Consider the following 19,465-nt stretch of genomic DNA (forward strand, 5'->3'; position numbering starts at 1 on the left):
GCTCAGATCTCTAGGAATGGCTTGTGTTTATTGTGTTTAGGGTTTTCACAATACTATGTGTTTTTCTGTCTCTATAAAAAATAATAGCTCAAGGGTATTTATAGGTTATGAAAAGGAATCAAGGAAACAAAACCCGGCCAAAACGCGGTTCCCGAAGCTTTGCAAGGTCCGCCCGGTCTGCCAGGGCGGGTCCGCCCTACCGGGCGCGACAAGCACAGCTCAAGAACCCGACTTTAGGCTTTGCCCGGTCTGCCAGGCAAGTCAGCCCTACCGGGCACGCGGGGTAAAAATTGATACGGAGAAGTTTGAAGCTTTGCCCTGGCTGCCAGGGCAATGTCGCCCTCGCAGGGCAAGTGGGATACGAAAGTACGGAGTTAACTAGTTTGATGAATATCCTACTTCTCTTCGCCCAACCCCCCAGGGCAATTCCGCCTTGCCAGGGCAAGCAAGAAAAGAAACTTATCATTAAACATAGCTTAATACAATCGAATCTTTCGACTTGCATTACTCCCAACAGTTAAGACCTGTCAAGTTTAAATCAGATCACAATAAGTTGGCTAGTATAGAGTAAACTCATGGAAAACCAATAAGTTTTTTAAATCTAAGTGACATGGTTAAATGAAAGGCTGGCTTACACAATACACACAACTATACAAGACATTGTACAAGTGACACATATTCCTGCCCCGTCCTCAAATACTGTCACAAACATACATGTTCAAATAATGTTTATAGAGGAATTTTTTTTAGGATTATAAAGTTAATAAGCTAGGACCTACGGGGTACGGGATATTCGTTATTAATTTATTAGGTGTAAAAGGCTAAGATATGGCTAGTACATCTCCCACGACGTCCTAAACCCAGCTCACTTACGGCGTTGATGGGCAAATAGCCTTTTCCCCTGAAAAATTGACTACGGAATTCATAATAAAATCAAGGTTGAATGCAAATGAATGAAATGGAGGTTGGGAGAGTAGAGTAAAGTAGTATGGTTCTGCAATTGAATACCAAAATTAACAAAAGCCCACGTCGCATTGAATATCCCACCAAATTATGCATCCCTAGTTACTTACTCACTCACTACTCGTACAACACTACTTATTTATTTACTTACTTCTTCTTTCAGTTGTTCTACCCACTTCACCAATAATCTGGATTTTTCTGAAATTTCTGAATCTTTCTTCTCCTCATTTTTCTCTCAAACTTCACCAAATTTTTCCCATTACAACAATGGTGGGACCCGCCAGACCGCAGTTCGTGCTGTTCGGATCATCGATTGTTCAATACAGCTTTAGTAATGGCGGTTGGGGTGCCACTCTTGCTGATATTTATGCTCGCAAGGTTTATTCTGTCTCATTTTTTGTATAAAGATTTGATTTTTATGTTAGTTTATTCTGAAAGTTGTTATCTTTTGCGGTGAATTTAGGGTATTGATGAATCAAATGATCTTGTTATAGTTGAAATGATTTGATTGTGAATGATGATTTTCTTTAATGATTGATTATGCATTTCATTGTGTAGGTGAAATTTCATTGATATTAGTGTGTTTTTGGTTTGTACTTTGTGGGGTTATGATATGTTGCGTTAAAGGTGTTTTTGTAAGTTTGTTTTGATATTAATATTTTAAGGTTGTACAGCATTTTCTTAGGAAATGAAACAGGATTGACATATGTAAGTCATGTACAAGGATGTTTGTAATGCTTTTAGGGCCAATGCTACATGGGTATTTTGTTTTTTGGTTTGATCGTAGTCATGAGATGGAAAATGTCACCATTCAACCGTCTCACACTTATGCTTTATAGATTAATGGCTCTCCTAGGCAACAACAATGTTACTTTACACAAGTGGTTGGGCAAATAGCTTCTAAAAGAGGTTTTTTTATTAATATTATTAAAAGGGTAGTAGGATGTTGATTGGTAGTATGAGTATGACCTGTTAAAATTATTAATGCTAGTTCACATGTTCAATCAACTCACCAAAATGGTAAATGAGTAGCAAGCTTTGAGTATGGGCTTTTGTAGGGGAAAAAAACATTGAAATTTAAAGGCATGTGATATCCTGAGAGTTTGATCATTACTTTTCATCATCAAGCTCGCTCTAATGGCTTGAGTGTTTTCTTGCCATAGTTTGGCTGCTTAGTTGCTCCTCATTTTCCTGAGGAGATTTACATTTGACTCTCTATGTTATGAGCTGGTGTATATTGACTCTCATGCTGAATTGCTTCTTTATTTTTCTTTCCCTCTTTCTAGGGAGAAATCTAGCAAAATGATCACTTCAATAGAAGAAGAATTCCTTGTGTGAAGTATTGTCTGAGATATAACTACTGATGACAATCTTGTTTTAATGTACTTTGCGGCTATGTTGGTTTTTATACCATGGTTATTTAGATTTAAACATCCCACATCACGTCCAGTTTCATCATAGCCATTTCTTATTTACTCATTTGCTTTTATTAAATCTTGGCTTCTGATATATACAGGCAGACATCTTTGTGCGTGGATATACTTGCTGGAACTCTCGTCGTGCACTGGAGGTCCTTGATCAAGTTTTTCCAAAGGTAATTCTATCATTATTGGTATTCTTTTTGTTGCACACACTTTTTTTGAGCCACCTCTTTATGTGAGATCCAACTGTAACTACTGTGAATGGAAAACTGAATGAGTGTTACATCATGAAAAGCTGGTGTCAACTTACAGGGACTATTAGATAATGATGTACAAGCCAATTAGCCAAGGGTATTTTCTGGTTTTAGACAGATGATATAATGGAGCTTATGTGTCTTTGAATGTAAGGAGATAGTGTGAAAACTAGAACAAATGAATGATGTATATCCCAAAAGATAACATAAAAGCTGTGCACATTAATCAGAATCCATAACTATTATGGCTTTTTGTTCATTACAATTGGAGGAATGGGCATGTTTGAGAGATATTTGGCAGTTGGGTGGACTGGCTAATTACTCATAGTGAAAGTGTTTTAGTGATTTGGTACTTGAGAGAAATATGTTATTGGAAGCAGGGATTATTCCATGTCTTGTGTCATGCTGTCTAGGAAGTAGTCCACGTAAGGGTCATTGGAGATCATCATAATGCATGCCTTACAGAGTGGAATTTGATGCTAAGACCTATTGTATCCTCGGCCTCTATTGTTTCTTAGGTTAAGGCCTCATTGGCAATTACCGTCTTCCTTGAATAGAGAAGGTTTTGCTTTAAGTAGTGTGGCTATAAGCAGCCACATGCTCATCTCAGAGGGCTGTTTGTGTTACGGATTGAGCATTGTAGGTCTGAAAAACTGCTACTGTAGCTTTTAAGTTCCCTGCCAGATGATTTGTGAAGAAATACTTGTAGAATTGTTGCTATTGTGCTGAGCTTCTGCCTTAATCAATTATTGCTTTTTTTTTATTAATAATTTTTGTTTATATGTTAAACGTAATTCAATAACAATTATCTCCTTGAATTTGTTAGACACATCATGCTCATCACTCATCAATCCTGAGAATCTGGTTGAAGATTGTCAGTTTCATAATTGCAACTGTCAGTTTCTTAATTGCTAGTCCTGTTATGAATCCGACAAGATAGAGATTCTGTAGATCTGCTTCTAAAATAAATGGCAGACTTGTGACCCTATTATGTTCCTTGCTGAAATTACCTTGATTAAATTTTTTTTTGACCCCCTTTTCCCTGAGGACAGGTATTTGAATGCCCCTGCTAATGCAAATATTGTATCTTTTCAATTTGTGATGTGGCTTGTTATCCTTCTGTCTGTTTGGCTTATTGGGTCAGTTCTGCCAAGCTGTATGGGCTGTGTAGCTTATGTGATATAGAGTACGAGTATTCTGTTTCATTTGTTTTTAAATTGGGAAATGTTGCATGGTGGTCATTTAATTATTGATTTTTCTATACAGTGGGATTTTTTTTTGGTCTTATACTAAAGAGTGACCCTATGATTTTGTATATATCTCTAAGACTCTAACATGCCCTTATTTGATGTTTGATTTTGGTGTTTTATGTTAACCTTAAAGTTAAATAAATAAAAATTACTACCTAGTGGTTAGAGATGGGTTGTTTTGAGTGGGTGGGGGTGGTTTTGGGGTGGGGTAGGTTGTTTCGGCTGGGTGGGTGGTTTGGGGTGGGTTTAAGGTGAGGTTGGGTGATTAGTGGGTGTGGGTGAGGATGGCGGCGGCTTGGTGGCAATGGGGCAGCTAGGCGGCGCCGGTGGTGGCTGGATTAATTGAGAGGGTAAGTTAATAATTTTACTTATTTATGTTAAAGGTTGAACATAAAACACCAAAAGTTATCCGTAAAACATCTATAACAGCACGCTGGAGATATTATGCACAAATAGAAGGTATTTTAGGATTTGGCCATAAAACACCATATACAAAGTCAAATAATCAGAGGTCACCATGTAGAATTTCCCTTTTTAATTTGATGCTGAAAAAAACTCCGTCCCCTCTGCCTCTATTGTCCCTCTTTTGCTTTATCATTGTATCTCTGTGATAAGATTTATGAAATTTGACTTGTTAGACAGCTTTCCTTTTCTACAAAGTATATTGCAAAGGATGTCTTTAGCTGTGTTTGTTTTGCATTATAGTCCACATGAGAAAATAAGTACTGCTGTGCCTTTGACGTTCATTCTTTGTTGATTGTTCACATATATCAATGACTTATAATTGCACTTCCAGCTAAGATTTTGACCTTGATTTATATTTTTGACTCTAGGATGCTAGTACTCAACCTTCATTGGTAATAGTGTACTTCGGAGGTAATGATTCGATGGGCAGCCACCCATCAGGCCTTGGCCCTCATGTGCCGCTTTCAGAATACGTTGAGAACATGAGAAAGATTGCTACTCATATTAAGGTGTGGTGTTGCTGCCTTCATTGCTTTTTAAGAAGTTTTAGCTCTTGTGCTGTGTACATTGTATATTATATGTAACCATCACTGTTTAAAGCGTATTTTTGAGGGCCTGAGGCTGTAAAATAGTCTGCCCTTTTCTTTCAATCATCCCAGATTCTGCATCTTAAGAAGCTATTCATGTGATGTGATTTCTCTTAAGATTAATAGGCCCTAAGGAAATGGCAACAATGAGCAAAGATTGGATTTATATGTTCATTTGAAGTTCTCATTTAAACACCTGAAGGACTTGTAGTTTTCTGCAAATTATTCTGTTTCTTAGTCTTCTTGCAGCTACACTGCATATCATATTTATTTGGATCCTTTGTTCCTACATATTATCTGAAGTCTAATATAAGTGTCTGCAAATTAGGGTCTTTCAGATACAACACGGATTATTTTCCTTAGTAGTCCCCCAGTGAATGAAGACCATATTCGAGAAAACAGAAGGTTTCCCTTTTGGACCTCTTCTTTTGTTTAAATTTTCTACATCACAGGATTATAATTTTGAAGTAGGTGTTTTTGTTGAACCAGTATATATCTATCAGAGCTACATCGATCAAATGAACAATGTCAAAGATATTCTGAAGCTCTGATAGAGCTATGCAGGGAAATGGATTTAAAAGTGATTGATCTTTACTCTGCAATCCAGAAGAGGGAGGACTGGTTGACAGCTTGTTTTACGTAAGTTTGATAATTTTCCTGCTTTGACCTCTAACTAAACTGTTTTAAAGACTTTCACTTGCTGCTTTAATCCTGAATGATTTTCACATGCATTCAGCATTGAATTATCATCGAAAAACTTACTAAATTTAGAATGTGACCAATTATTTTGGTAAATTATATAAAGACTTAAACTATTACAAAGAAAAGTATCTCAACTTTATGTTGATTTTGTACTTGGCAGAGATGGGATACATTTCTCTGCCGAAGGAAGCAATATATTGGTAGAAGAGATACTGAAGGTGCTCAAGGAAGCAGACTGGGAGCCGAATTTGCATTGGAAATCCATGCCAACTGAATTCGCTGAAGACTCCCCATACTATATGGTTTCTATTGATGGGACTAAGGCATTAAACGGGTCAGACTGGACATTTCACCGGAAAATTCAGTGGGACTGAACTGTTTAAGGATTTTTCTGCTGCCTCTTCTAAGTATACATCCTTTTCGGGATCGAGTATCTTAGCAGAAGTGGCTGCTTTAGCTTGGAGATAATAGTTGGATAAATGGCCTAATACTGGCTCATATTTACCTCGATCATAATTTTATTATATACAGTGAACAAAAAATTATTTGTCGTCGGGGGCCCTACATCGTAGTATAATTGTGGCTTATGTAGTTCTACTGCTTTCATTACAGTTATCTTGTTCTTAGTTGATTGTAGACATCCACTCTCATCTTCTGTGGAATCATCGGAATAAATATTTGCTTATTCTGTTATCAAATTGTGCATGTGGTAGCTTGCAAAGTACAGCACCAGTTTCCACCTTTACGATATTAACCGTAATTAGATAAATAATACAAGTATGACTGTACGAAGAATCATATACAAAGTAGATTTGATAGGTTCCTTAAAAAAACAAAATATGAGAACAAAATTTTCGTATCATATTCACATTTTATACGACTGTATTAATTTTGACGACGATTTCTATTAATATAACCATTATTATAGTATTATCTTTAACAAAAAAACTGCTATTATATTAGAAATGACTACTGTACTTTTTACGAGCCAGATCAGGTTGGATCCAAGAAATGATTCAGGCTAAAAATCAGAGAAATGAGAAGACACTCTTGAATCCGAGAAATGAGTTGACATTCCTGGTTCTGTCCCCAGTTTCAAGTGAACAGCTTCCTCGACTTGCTTCCATTAGATGATTTAGTGTGGTACTGCTTTTAGGCTCTGCAGAATCGCCTGGAGGCTCGTAGTGGACATCTTTCCTTGACAGTGAAGAGTTGAGAGATGGATTAGCATTATGTGTTCTGTTGGGTTGATTGTTGAAGAGGTCAAACGGAAGATCCAATGATTTTCTTGAAGTTGAAGATGCACGCTTCTTGTCCATGAAGCTTCCTGCAGACGAATGTACATTGTACTCATGCTCAATTGTTTCGGGATCAGAAAAGATCAGAGAACCAGCTGGAGGTTCATATGACTGTTTCTCATTGGCAACATTCAGATGACCCAGTGTTTGCTCCTTGTCAAGAAAGTTCCCTTGTACTCCAGCAGAAAACCCTTCTTTGGTGTTTGATGTATTGATCACTGGTAAATTTTTGGACCTTTTCCTAACATGATCAAGTATATCCTCAAGTCTTCGGACTTCTTTTCTGTTTACTTCTATTCGAGAATGAAATACGCCTGATACAACATAAAACGAAGGTTAAATTGAGCATGAGGTGCAGAATTGAAGTTGTACTGATCGTGTTATTTTACCTGCTGACTCTTCAACATTATTAGTCTCTTGATTAACAGTTGCATCTCCATTGATGTCTAGATGGCCACTGTACTGTCTTTTTAAATTAACCATATGTTGATTGACAGTATTTCCCTCAACTTCTTGAGAAAATTCAATCATGCCAGGAGAAACTTGCTGCTCTACACAAATACTCTTTGTTGGCAAAGTTGAAGCTTCAGACGTAGTAAAATTAATGGCACTGAACTTCTTTATGGCAGGGAAATCATTGGCCTTTTTACGAATGTGATCAAAGATTGTACGCCCAGATATAATCTTGCAGTCATCCTCAGCAGCTTTATCATCAAAACTACCTTCAAGAACACACCTCAAACACATATTTTAGTATCCATAAACAGAAAACAAAGGGAATATGAGATTTTAGTGTTTTTAGCCATACCTTCATCTGGCTCATCATCTATGAGTTTAAAAGAGGGCCTGTCAAAACAAAGATTCACAAGTAAGAAAAATGTCGACTATGCCAGTATTTTCCCTAATTTTTCGTGTGTGTGTGTGTTGGGGGGGGGGGGGGGGGGGGGGCGGGGACAGTGCCAAGCAAGATTAAAGTTCAGTTACATGTCATCAATTTTTTTATTCACTTTGGTTCGGGTTGACTGCTCCTTAGCTTGTTTTACACTTCCCCTAGTGCTTTTGAGTGGAGAAGCTTCTGCAGGAGGTAGGACAGAGGAAGATCTCTTGGTTCCAAGTCTAACAGTCACATTTGACTTGATCTCTTCAAGGTGCTCAATCTGATGGTGTATATCAATACCAACTGCATGGAGTACAGCATAATATAAGTTCACGTTTATGTAACAGAGTGTGCAGAAATACAAAAGAGCTCCCACCCCCAGATGAAGCTACTTCCTCTGTCCCATTTTATTTGCTTGATTTGTCAAAACATGAAGATCAACAACTTAGTCTGCACAATAGTACAACTACCCAAATCTACACTTTGCTGATTACATGGCAAGTGCGAAATTTGTAAAAACGGACTTGTGATTTCCAAATGGCTCTTAAATCTATGATGAATGTAAAAGGAAAGGAGCATCTTCAAATTATCTGAATCCAGAAAATCCTAACAAGAAATAACAATTAATAAAGTAAACAAAACGAGACAGGGAATGGCAAAATATAAGGAAAAAAAAAAGACATTTATATGTTAAGATCAGAAGTCTTACTGAATTCTTCAAAAACCAAATTAGCCTTTACAGTTGATTTTCCTTGTAGATGATTTGGCAAAACCACTGTCGTATGGTATGGGCTGTAAACAAAAGAAATTATCTCCAACAACAGATGCAAGAAGGTAGCAACTTTCACCAACTAAGAGTCTATGAATAGATACAAAGGCTTAGATTTTTTTTTTTTTTTTTTTTTTTTTTTTTTTTTTTGAGGAAAAATACAAAGGCTTAGTTGAAAACATATCAAACTGAAATCCTTTAATTATATCTCAAAATTGTAGCTTTGTCCATGAATTTCGATCATACTAGAAGATGCAGAGAATACAAGGAAATACTTTGACTTACAGCACAGAATAAAAATACAAGAATCTGTTCTTTAAAAATGAAATTTTCTGATATTTCAGGAAGCCTCAACAAGATAATTACATCCTGAAGTGAATGAGCATCTCAGCCTATTAATTTAAAACTACTTTTGTGATAGTAACATGTTTGTAATAAGTGTTTATCTCACAGCTACACTCCCAAAAGAAGTTTGAGATAAATATACAATCATGTCATTGGCTAATGGCATTCCATATGTTCATAAGTTATCAAATAAATGAGCCATTTGAAGCTTAATATTTTGCAGCCAAATAAACTGAGAAATTAAGTGATCATACCTGAGAAAATCGTCCACCCTGCCACAATATTTAAAGAGCATTAATAAAAGCAGAAGATGAATAACAAATACAGTTTTATCACTATTATGAGAATGACAGGTCATAGCACATATTTTCAGGAAGTTCAGTAATATGGTAAAAACAGCTTCTTGTGTTTTCCTCTTTATGCAAACCACCCAATCATAAAAGTAATGCCTCAAAATAATGGGCGATGAATAGATGAAATGATTTCAAGTGAAACTAGTATCACCTGATTTTCTCATGGTAGATGATCATATTTTCCTCTTCCATACCAACAACCTGCAAAGAATGAATTCCCAAACCAGCCATCCAAAATTTAGTACACTAGATTTAGTTTTATATCAAAACTTAAAAATCAATTCCTAATAATTTACCATATCAGCATAATGCCGTTTGTTAGATTGGGCCTGTGTCAGCCTAGTCAAAGTTACTGCCAGCTTGGGCTTTCCTTGCCCCTGGCCTTCAGTTGCCTCAATCTTCATCTCAACTTTTGGAGGCAAAGAAAGTAAAGACTCCTTAATATGATCTCCAAATGGAAATTTCCGATTGGCAACAATTTCTATTCTCCTAGGATCAGCTTCAGCCAGGGTCTCAAATGAAGTTATTCCCATAGAATGCAATGCCTGAGCATAAAAGTAGTTTGCAATCTTAACCCTAGAGTAAACTTTCCATCAGCATCTCAGAGCATATATGGTGTCTAGTTACCTTTGCTGTCACCATTCCAATGCCAGGTAATTGCTTCAACAAGTAAGGACAGCTATCCCACAGTTTATGATGTAGAGATTTTGCAAGAGCGATAGAGTTCAATGCTCCTTTGTAGTTCTTTTTAAAGAAAAAGTACTCTTTCATGCACTTGGCAATTCTACATCCATTTGAGCATATAGAATTTGCATCCTGTATGAACATGAACCAGAGCACAGTGCATAAGATGGAGGTCAAGCCAGTCATAAATATACTGAATTCAAGAAGTAGCATATAACCTGGCTTAAGGATAAATCATGGACCAGAGGGTCTCCAGTCAAGCAATCATTGACCAAAACAAATATTTTCTCTTCCCTTGTCTGAATGCGCTTTTTCTTTTTCCCTTTGTCTCCAAGGATGTGAAAACGAAGGCGGCCATCTTTGTCAGCATTGACATCATTTAAAAGCCTTTTCTCATTACGTCTAAGCTGTATCCCTACATTCACCAACCAAAGGAATAAATCAGCTCTCCATATTGCAGGAAATCGCACAAAAATTAATATACTCCATACATACAAGCTAACTCCTCTGCTCGGCAAACAATATGAAGTGCATCTTCTAGACTGCAGTTTGATTGAGTCTGCATAATGTATTTCATCGTGTTGAATTTCAAATAATACTTCGTCATCAATCTTCCAGGCTCTGAAAGTTTATTCAGCACAGCTCGTTAGTGCACTAACCTGTCCCCCCCACCCCCATCTTTAATGGTGAAGAGAGGATACAATCATGTGAGGCATAAGATTATATTGAAAAATTCTATTTATGAGCCAAGCCTACCTAGTGGCTTCAAGAGGAAACCATCTTCATCAGTCCAGATCAACTGGTTTCTTGATAACTCGTTGACTTTCTTAACACAAATATCTGTGACAGTCATATGTACCATTTGATAAGATCTTAAATATATTACTGTATGGAATGTAGTAATACTATCGCCAAAACAAAAAAAACAAAAACAAAAACAAAAACAAAAACAAAAAAAAAAAAAAAAAAAAAAAAAAAAAAAAATGGAAGAAGAAGAAGAAGAAAGAAAAAGAGAGAAAGAGCAATGAATTTAGTACCTTGCATATGACTCTCAATACGGTCTTTAGAAATCCCTTTCTGAATAGCATAAGTATCTGGGTTCTGAAAGTACTGAAAGAATTAGCTAAGACAATTGTTACAGAGTGATTAATGGTATATATTTCAAGATACTTGCCTTTTTCATCCTGACATACAAGTATGAACACTTTATCCATTCAATTGCCCGTGTAATGTCAGGGATAGTTAGTTGTACTATTTCCGCAGTCAAATGCTCCATTATGCAAGAAAGTAATCTAGCAGTAGAGAAACTATAACATATAAAAATTATATACATAGAGTATATAACTATGCATTATGAATTTTGAGGGTCCATACATACTGTGATTCTACAACTTCACATCCATTCAAAAGATTTTCATACAAATGTACCTAAAAGAAATGTGTAGCATGAGCAGTTTGAAGATCAGATTAAGAATAAACATTACTAAAGATAAAACTAGGAAAGAGTACAAGTAAGAAATACAAATTTGATAATTATGGGCTAGGAGAGATCAGGTTATGACTGACTGTTTCCCTTCTTGTCATGATGATAACCAGTCCTGTATCGTCAAAAGGTGGACGACCAGCTCTACCACACATCTGCAAGGTTACCCGATTACGTCAAATGTGATAAAAATAAAGATACACCTGAAGACAACAACTTCAGAACGGGGATCTAAATATTATCTTCTTTTCTCAAGGGAAGAATGCTGAACTTTATGTCTGAACATTTTGAATTTCTTAGTTGAGTTATAAACTGAACAATATCCATGTCTTTTGGAAGCTGAAGAAATAACACTGACCAGCCAAGCATAATAATTTATGGGAATACCAACTCTTTGATCAGTTTACTACCAATTCTTTACTTGAGTTATTGAAGACCTTACAAGAACCCTGTTAATTGTCTGAAGTGACTATATTGCCGAAAATAATACCTACTCTTCATTGTTTCAGAATAATCCCAAGAGGTGTTAAAAATTCCATTTCTATGGAAAAAAAATAAATCATTAAAAGAAGATACAATTTATTAAAAAATTCACCACTTTCTTTTCTCCATCTCACTTGCTTCTAAAGAGCTTTGAACCTTTGCAAATCCAACTCTTCATTCCACCACAAGTATCCATGTTAGATCCTTAACACTTCAGCATGGCTATGAGCACTTGACAGTTGACGCTTACTTTTACAACCCTAGAAGAATTATCCGAGACAAACAAGAATATCTAGTCCAAGTATCAAAGCTGTAAACTCCCTCCCTTAGTAGGCATAGCTGTTTCTCATATAAAAGTGAAAATTATAGCACCAGTTTCAATATTTTGTTTTCTGTGTATTGGTAAGTTGACATTTAGGTTATTAAGATTCTTAAGTGTCTTACTGACTTAATTATATGAGCCTTAATTACTACAATGAGTGAGTGACAAACTGTTGCTTCCCTGATTCGAAGTTGAACAAAGGGTTCACGCTTTATTTAGCGTACAAAGATTGCACCTTAAAAGGTCTCACTTGGTAAGATAATTAATAACTTCGGTAAACAGATGCAAATGATTAGATAATATTCAACAAATGTCTTTCCAATTTTGATAGCCAAATTATAAAAAGGATTATGCAGCCTAGTGTCCACACAAAAGTAGAAGATTGTAGGAATAATCCCAATAAAACAAGGGACCCTGGATGGAATGTCTTTATAGATGGAACAGAACTACATATTCAGAAGTCGTCAAATAGAAAGTTGAAACAGTCATGTGTAATTAATGATATACCTGTAAAACAATGGATCTGTCATACTCCGTGTAGCTGCCTTTTTCCTTATTACTGGAGATAAAGGTACCCAAAGATCAAAGACAGTACTACTTTCAATATTTCATTCTATTTTTTTTAAAAAAAAAGGATGCGTAAACATACTAGTGCTGTGTAGACTTGATCACCACTGTATGTGCCGGTAGGTTGATTCCATGTGCTAGCGTGTTTGTTGTGCAAAGAACTTGAATATCACTATTAAGGAAAAGATTCTCTACAAGGTTTCGATCCTTCATGCAAAGACCGCCATTGTGATAACCAACTGTAAGAATCCAATAGGCTTGTGAACAAAAACGATGTCCAGCATAACCAAACATTGAGACTAAATATATTTAAAATGGTTTCCAATTAGGTCAAATTTATACCACCATAGGGAATGTATGATTGCAGCTGTTTATCACTGCATGACAATGAAGCTTCTCGCAATCTCTCTAGTTGCTCATTTGTCTTGATGAATGGATTTGAATACCCAAGGGTCATGGCTGTCTGAGAGATCTTCTGTGCTGCTTCTTGTGCTCCCTTTCTGGTCGAACAGAAAACTAAAGCAGATTTTCCTCTAGAATACTGCATCAAAATATCTGCAAAAAAAAAAAAATTAACATTCTAATGAGTTTGAAGTAGAAAAAACTATTAAAATTAGTTAACTCTGACTCTAAGCTATATGGCTTAAACTTACCAAAGATGTAGTTTTGGAGGCGCTGGAAGAGGGCAACAAAGTAAAAATCAGCAATGACAGCAACATAAAGTGGAAAGTCAGATAACCTCCCATAGCTTCTAACTAGCATGCCAAAGAAAATTACTCTTTGAACAAAGCAATAGAACAGTGTATCTGGTTAAATAATCAGTTTGCTTTTAGTCAGATTAAGACTCGTGCCTTTTCGAAGAGAAAATCATTTTTGGCTGCTGCATACCCTATAAAAGACATTGATAGATGAAATAAGAAGCAGGACATCAAATTTATAACAATGGGGGGGAAAAAAACAAACAAAACAAAACAAAAAACTAATGATAGAAGAAAGGCATGAATGGAAAACTCGTATGATAAATAAAGTAACAGGTAGATAGCCTAAACATTGATCTATCATGCTGAGAAACTCTTCCATTATCATTTACGTGATATTTGAGCAAAAAAAAAAAATTTAATTCCCAGTCAAGTTATGAGCTAGAATATCAGGTACAAAATTTTGCAAATACCGAGAACTTTGGTAGTCAGTTTTACAGGTCTCATTTCTTCACCAAACCTGCAGAATAGCATAAAACAAATGAGATATGTAATTGTTTAAAATTTGAACAAAATATCACCAGTCAAATTGGGTGATAGGAGATCATGAAACACCTTTTCATTCCTTGAGGAGGAACCACTAGCCACTCCGCTGCAGAGAGGATCATTATCCATCATCAAATTATATACAACCAAGTTCTAACAAACAAGAAATGTTCAATTAAAGTGTACCTAGGTCCTCCAGATTTGGAATTGTAGCTGAAACAGCTATAAATCGTACATGAGCCAGGGGGCTTGATTTCATTTCAGGTCTGCAAGAAAGCATTTTAATCCTGCTCACTATTGCTTCCAAAGCAGCACCACGTGGATCATTTAATAGGTGAACTTCATCGATGAACAGAAGTCCTATGTCACTGAAAAAACTCAAGCCACCATCTTTTATTTTATAGCGAGTCACAGCATCAAATTTCTGTGAAAGACGGGTGCAAACTATCACTTATTACATCTTATGAAAATATACCCTGGGATACATTTTATGAAAGACGGGTGCAAACTATCACTTATCATGTGTACCTCAGGAGTTGTTAGAATTATGTCTGCTTCTTGAATATTCTTTGTATTGTACGAATCATTGTCCCCAGTCATCTCAAGGCAACTTATGCCCCAAGCACCTAGCTTCCGATCCCAATCCCTAAGCTTCTCTTGTACCAAAGCCTTGGAAGGTGCTATATAGATCTGTCAAGAAGCAATAATACTATCAATAACTGATATGGATTAAAATAAACAAAATGAAGCATGCACTGATCTTAATTCTATCGTGAACATAGGGTCATGCAGTACTCCAGTGTAATGATGATTAATGAAAGTATTTGATGCTTATAGGTAGTGATAGAAGAAAAACCATTCAGAAAGTAATATTCCAGTACTCAATTTTAAAAAGCAGAAGCATCCACCCAACCTCCACAATTCGCTGCAGATTAGAGGATTAAATTGACTATATCGGTTCAGCTTAGATATTAAGGAAGTTTTACCCACCCAAGACGTTCATGTCATAAAATGGGAAGAAAGTCTCAAGTGTTTCATATTAACTTGAAAAAATTTCAGGAAGCGTAATACAAGGTACAAACAATTACAGATCAACCAAAGGAAAACCAGCCATTGAAAAGTTACCGTTTTCAGGGTGCCCTTCACATGGATGAATCTCCCGTCTGCTGAAAGAAACTTTGAGAGGAGCCTTAAAATGCATAGCTCAAATAGCACTGTTTTACCGCTTCCAGTTGGTGCAGAAACAACCATATTTACATCGGAGAGGAAACAGGAAGGAAAGCATTCACTCTGCAGAGAATTGAAATATCTACCACCATACAGAGATGCAGAATCTCAGTGCAGTTACAATAAACCAATAATAAACTTAGCGCACCAAAACAAACACTCATAAGTAGTTCTTGTAAGACAGAAGGATTTTGTCACATATGGAAAGATATCCATACGGCTATAGTGAAAAAGACAAAATGGGATACATTAGCACAAAAAATGTACTCATATATATAACATTTTTTAAAAAAAAATAAAAATAAAAAAAAAGTACAGTTCATTTGAAAAAATGAGCCTCAAGGCTACAAATAAAACCAATAAGCAAAAGATACATGAACTACTATCTATAAAATTAAAAACCAAACTATAGAGGATTGACATGTATGAATCAAAGCGGCAATTCATAAAAACAACAAATCAGAACCTATTAATGCAAGGAGAACAAAAATACTATTCCATATCCAACCATCAATATAATGATGAAGATGACGATGATCAAAATAGCAAGATGAAAATATATCATAATTTTGAAATTTCGAAAGTTCATCCTCAATTCATATATCAAAGACAATCCAAAAAAGTATGATTCACAAAAAATTAATCATAAATTAATCGCGAAATAATAATAATCCTAATTCTGCCAATTTCTAAGTGTTTAACCTAAATTAGCGTGGAAATGAAGCAAAAATCAAAATCAAGGTACGAAAACCAACATGTTAGTCGTAACTAAAAATCAATTGCGCAGGAAAAGTAAGATACATTAAGATTAAGCATAGTACCTGAAATTGAAGGTTGATCTGAAAGGAGCAGGCAACTCCAACACTGACCTAAGGTTGTACGATTCCATTATTTCGCGAACTTAAACCCTAGAAAATCAACCAAAAACAGAAAATCAACCATAATTTCAAGTATTGATCATGAATTATAGCGACGAACATCGCTTGAGTGTAATTTACAAAATGTGGTTCAATTTAGGGTTTTTCGCAATAAAAATCGACATGTTACGTAATATTCAACAGAATTACGCCGATCTTATGCCAAAATCTGAAATTAGCAAATTATCAAAATAGAATTCAATAATTCAAAGTAATTCAAACCTATAATTTGAAAAAATGGTTGAAAAAAATGGTTGAAGATGTATTGAATTGCTGAAGCATATCACCAAATTCAAAGAGAGAGAGATTGAGAGGAGAGAGAATCACCTGATGCTATGAGTAGCGCAGCAGCTGGCAAATGAACTGAATGTCGAAAACTCGACCGAGGTATGAAAAGCTAACGACTCAAGGCGCCAAAATTTGTATGCGTAGTTTCCTCTTTCAATCGTTGTGTGCGCGCTTAAATAAACCCAGCAAAAGTGAAAAACGGCAAAATCATTTTAGTGAGGGTGTTTTGGTCCTATTTGAGTTATTTATTTAGTACAGTACTCATTTGCTCCTCCCGTCTCAAAATAACGTCATTTATTTGACAATTCCGTTGGATTAGCTAACTAGCCAGTTTTTTTTTTTTTTGTTAGTTAGACAGCCACAAGGGCGAGGGTGAGAATCGAACCCAATATCTCTCACTGTCTTTCTAGTCGGTTTGTGGTGATTAAAAATAATCAAAAAAATATGTATGTACAAAGACGTGTAAGTAGTAGAGTTGTCAATTCGGGTAAGAGTGGGTCGGGTCAATTCGGATTAATTTCATAACCTATGTGGGTCGGGTTTGGGTTGGGTCATGTTTGAGTCGGGTCAGGTCAGACCATACTTCTTATCGGGTTTAGGTCGGGTGAACAAAATAAAGGACGGGTTTAATTCGGGTTTTCACACGTTAAAACGGGTTAGGGTAATTCTCGGGTTCGAGTCGGGTTCGGTTCAAGTCAATAATTTGCAAGTTAGAATCAGGTCGAGTCATTCTCGGGTTTGAGTCAGGTTTTTTTCAAGTTAATAATTTGCGGATTATAATCAGGTCGGGTCATTCTCGGCTTCAAGTCGGTTTCGATTCAAGTCAATAATTTGCGGGTTATAATCAAGTTGAGTTATTTCCAAGTCGGGTCATTCTCGGATTCAAGCATGGGATGGGTACCCATACCGTTAGTACTAACGGTTCGAGTACTTAACAACCAAAATCTCTAAAAGTGATATCCATAACACGAACCGATAAATTCGGGTACCCGGATTTTCGGATCGGTTAATAAGATATCCAATAATGATAAATATACTTAATTATGTAGTTATTATGATATAATTTACAATTAATTAACAACAAAATCATACGATTTTGACCAAATTATTAATAATATTACTAATAAATTGATATTATAAATTAATTATGAAATAAAGTACTCCGTAAGAATTTAGATTGCAAAAAAAATAGATTTAAATAGGGGGAAAAGCAAAAAAAAAAAAAAAAAAAAAAAAAAAAAAAAAAAAAAAAAAAATCTTATCAGAACGGATCGGGTAACCATTTATTTTAAAATGATACCCAATAACCATACCCAATATAATAACAAATTATCGAAATGGGTACCCGAAACGTTATGATTATCGGATCAGGTACCCTAATATTCGGAACGGTTATAGATCGTTTTTCGGGTTTTCGATTTTTTGGGTAGTTTTGCTCAGCCCTACCGAAAGGTATTCGAGACCATGGTTAACATTTCGGCAATTTTTATTTCTGGGCGAAAAAAAGTCAAAAAAATCCAAAATTGAAGGTTTCGAGGCCCGTTGTCGAAAAGCCTTGAGATTTCAGGGGATACATATCGGGGTCATATAATGCCGTTTGGAATCATATATGATCATTATATGTTGTCATAAATGTTCGTGGTAGGTTTGAATTAATGAAATTAGTGAGAGTTGTAAATCGACAAATTGGTCGTTTAAAGGCAAATCGGATGATTCCACCTACCAAATTGGACTCCCGGAGGATATTAGAGACCATGGTAAACATTTCGGCAATTATTATTTCTGGGCGAAAAAAATTCAAAAATTGAAGGCTAATATCCACGGTTTTTGAGAAATTTTGGACTCTTCTGGGTCCAGTGTTTAAAAGTCTTGAAATTATAGGGATTACATCTCGGAGTCATATAATGTCGTTTGGAACCATATATGATCATTATTTGTTGTCATAAATGTTCGCGGTAGGCTTGAGAGTTAATTAAATCAGTGCAAGTTGTAACACAGGTAAATTGGCCAATTAAAGGCAAATTGGATGGTTCCACCCACCCAATTGGACTCCTTGGAGGTATTAGGGACCATGGTAAACATTTTGGCAATTTTTATTTCTGTGCGAAAAAGAGTCAAAAAATTCCAAAATTGAAGGCTAATATTCATGCTTTTTGAAAAATTTCGAAGGTTCAAGGCTTGGTGTCGAAAAGAAATGAGATTTTAGGGGATACATCACGGGGTCATATAATGCCATTTGGAACCATAAATTATCATTATATGTTGTCATAAATGTTCGTGGTAGGCTTGAGTTAATGAAATCGGTGCAAGTTGTAAACTGGTAAATTCGTCGTTTAAAGGCAAATTGGATGGTTCCACCCAACCAATTATACTCTCGGAGGGTATTAAGGACCATGGTATACATTTCGGCAATTTTTATTTCCTGGCGAAAAAAGTCAAGAAATTCCAATATTGAAGGCTAATATCCACGTTTTTTAGAAATTTTGGAGGTTTCGAAACCCGGTGTCAAAAATACTTGAGATTTTAAGGCATGCATATAATGTCGTTTGGAACCATATATGATAATTATTTGTTGTCATAAATGTTCGTGGTAGGCTTAAGTTAATGAAATCGATGCAAGGTGTAAACTGGTAAATTGGTCGTTTAAAGGCAAATTGGACGGTTCCACCCACCCAATTGGACTACCGGAGGGTATTATGGACCATGGTAAACATTTCAACAATTTTTATTTTCGGGCGATAAAAATTCAAAAAATTCCAAAATTGAAGGCTAATATCCACTCTTTTTGAGAAATTTTGGAGGTTTCAAGGTACGGTGTCGAAAAGTCTTGAGATTTTAGGGGATACGTATCGGGGTCATATAATGCCGTTTGGAATCATATATGATCATTATATGTTGTCATAAATGTTCGTGGTAGGCTTGAGTTAATGAAATCGATGAAGTTGTAAACCGGTAAATTTGACGTT

At 35.8% G+C, this 19,465-nt stretch overlaps 2 protein-coding genes across 2 annotated transcripts; one reads left to right on the forward strand and one right to left on the reverse strand.

The window, feature by feature from the left end:
• Positions 1-860: 860 nt before the first annotated feature.
• Positions 861-6,333, forward strand: LOC145556695 (GDSL esterase/lipase WDL1-like). Its single transcript, XM_081618351.1, has 6 exons — positions 861-1,341; positions 2,480-2,557; positions 4,722-4,862; positions 5,269-5,345; positions 5,430-5,579; positions 5,803-6,333. Exons 1-6 carry the CDS (start codon positions 1,231-1,233, stop codon positions 6,014-6,016), a joined length of 771 nt encoding a protein of 256 aa, XP_081474477.1. The 5' UTR covers positions 861-1,230; the 3' UTR covers positions 6,017-6,333.
• Positions 6,334-6,511: 178 nt separating this feature from the next.
• LOC145556696 (ATP-dependent DNA helicase homolog MER3-like) lies at positions 6,512-16,204 on the reverse strand. Its single transcript, XM_081618352.1, has 27 exons — positions 16,116-16,204; positions 15,193-15,376; positions 14,596-14,757; positions 14,254-14,491; positions 14,137-14,173; positions 13,995-14,041; positions 13,675-13,712; positions 13,477-13,498; positions 13,166-13,378; positions 12,906-13,062; positions 12,764-12,815; positions 11,535-11,606; positions 11,347-11,396; positions 11,143-11,260; positions 11,006-11,069; positions 10,725-10,808; positions 10,464-10,589; positions 10,187-10,383; positions 9,912-10,100; positions 9,581-9,829; positions 9,436-9,485; positions 9,186-9,203; positions 8,527-8,609; positions 7,925-8,120; positions 7,749-7,786; positions 7,330-7,662; positions 6,512-7,254 (listed from the first exon to the last, which is right to left on the reverse strand). The coding sequence occupies exons 1-27, from the start codon at positions 16,181-16,183 to the stop codon at positions 6,671-6,673; spliced, it is 3,669 nt and encodes a 1,222-aa protein (XP_081474478.1). The 5' UTR covers positions 16,184-16,204; the 3' UTR covers positions 6,512-6,670.
• Between the last annotated feature and the right edge of the window lie 3,261 nt (positions 16,205-19,465).

Source organism: Chenopodium album, chromosome 8, assembly GCF_948465745.1.
Source record: "Chenopodium album chromosome 8, dcCheAlbu1.1, whole genome shotgun sequence".
NCBI classification, from domain to species: domain Eukaryota; kingdom Viridiplantae; phylum Streptophyta; class Magnoliopsida; order Caryophyllales; family Amaranthaceae; genus Chenopodium; species Chenopodium album.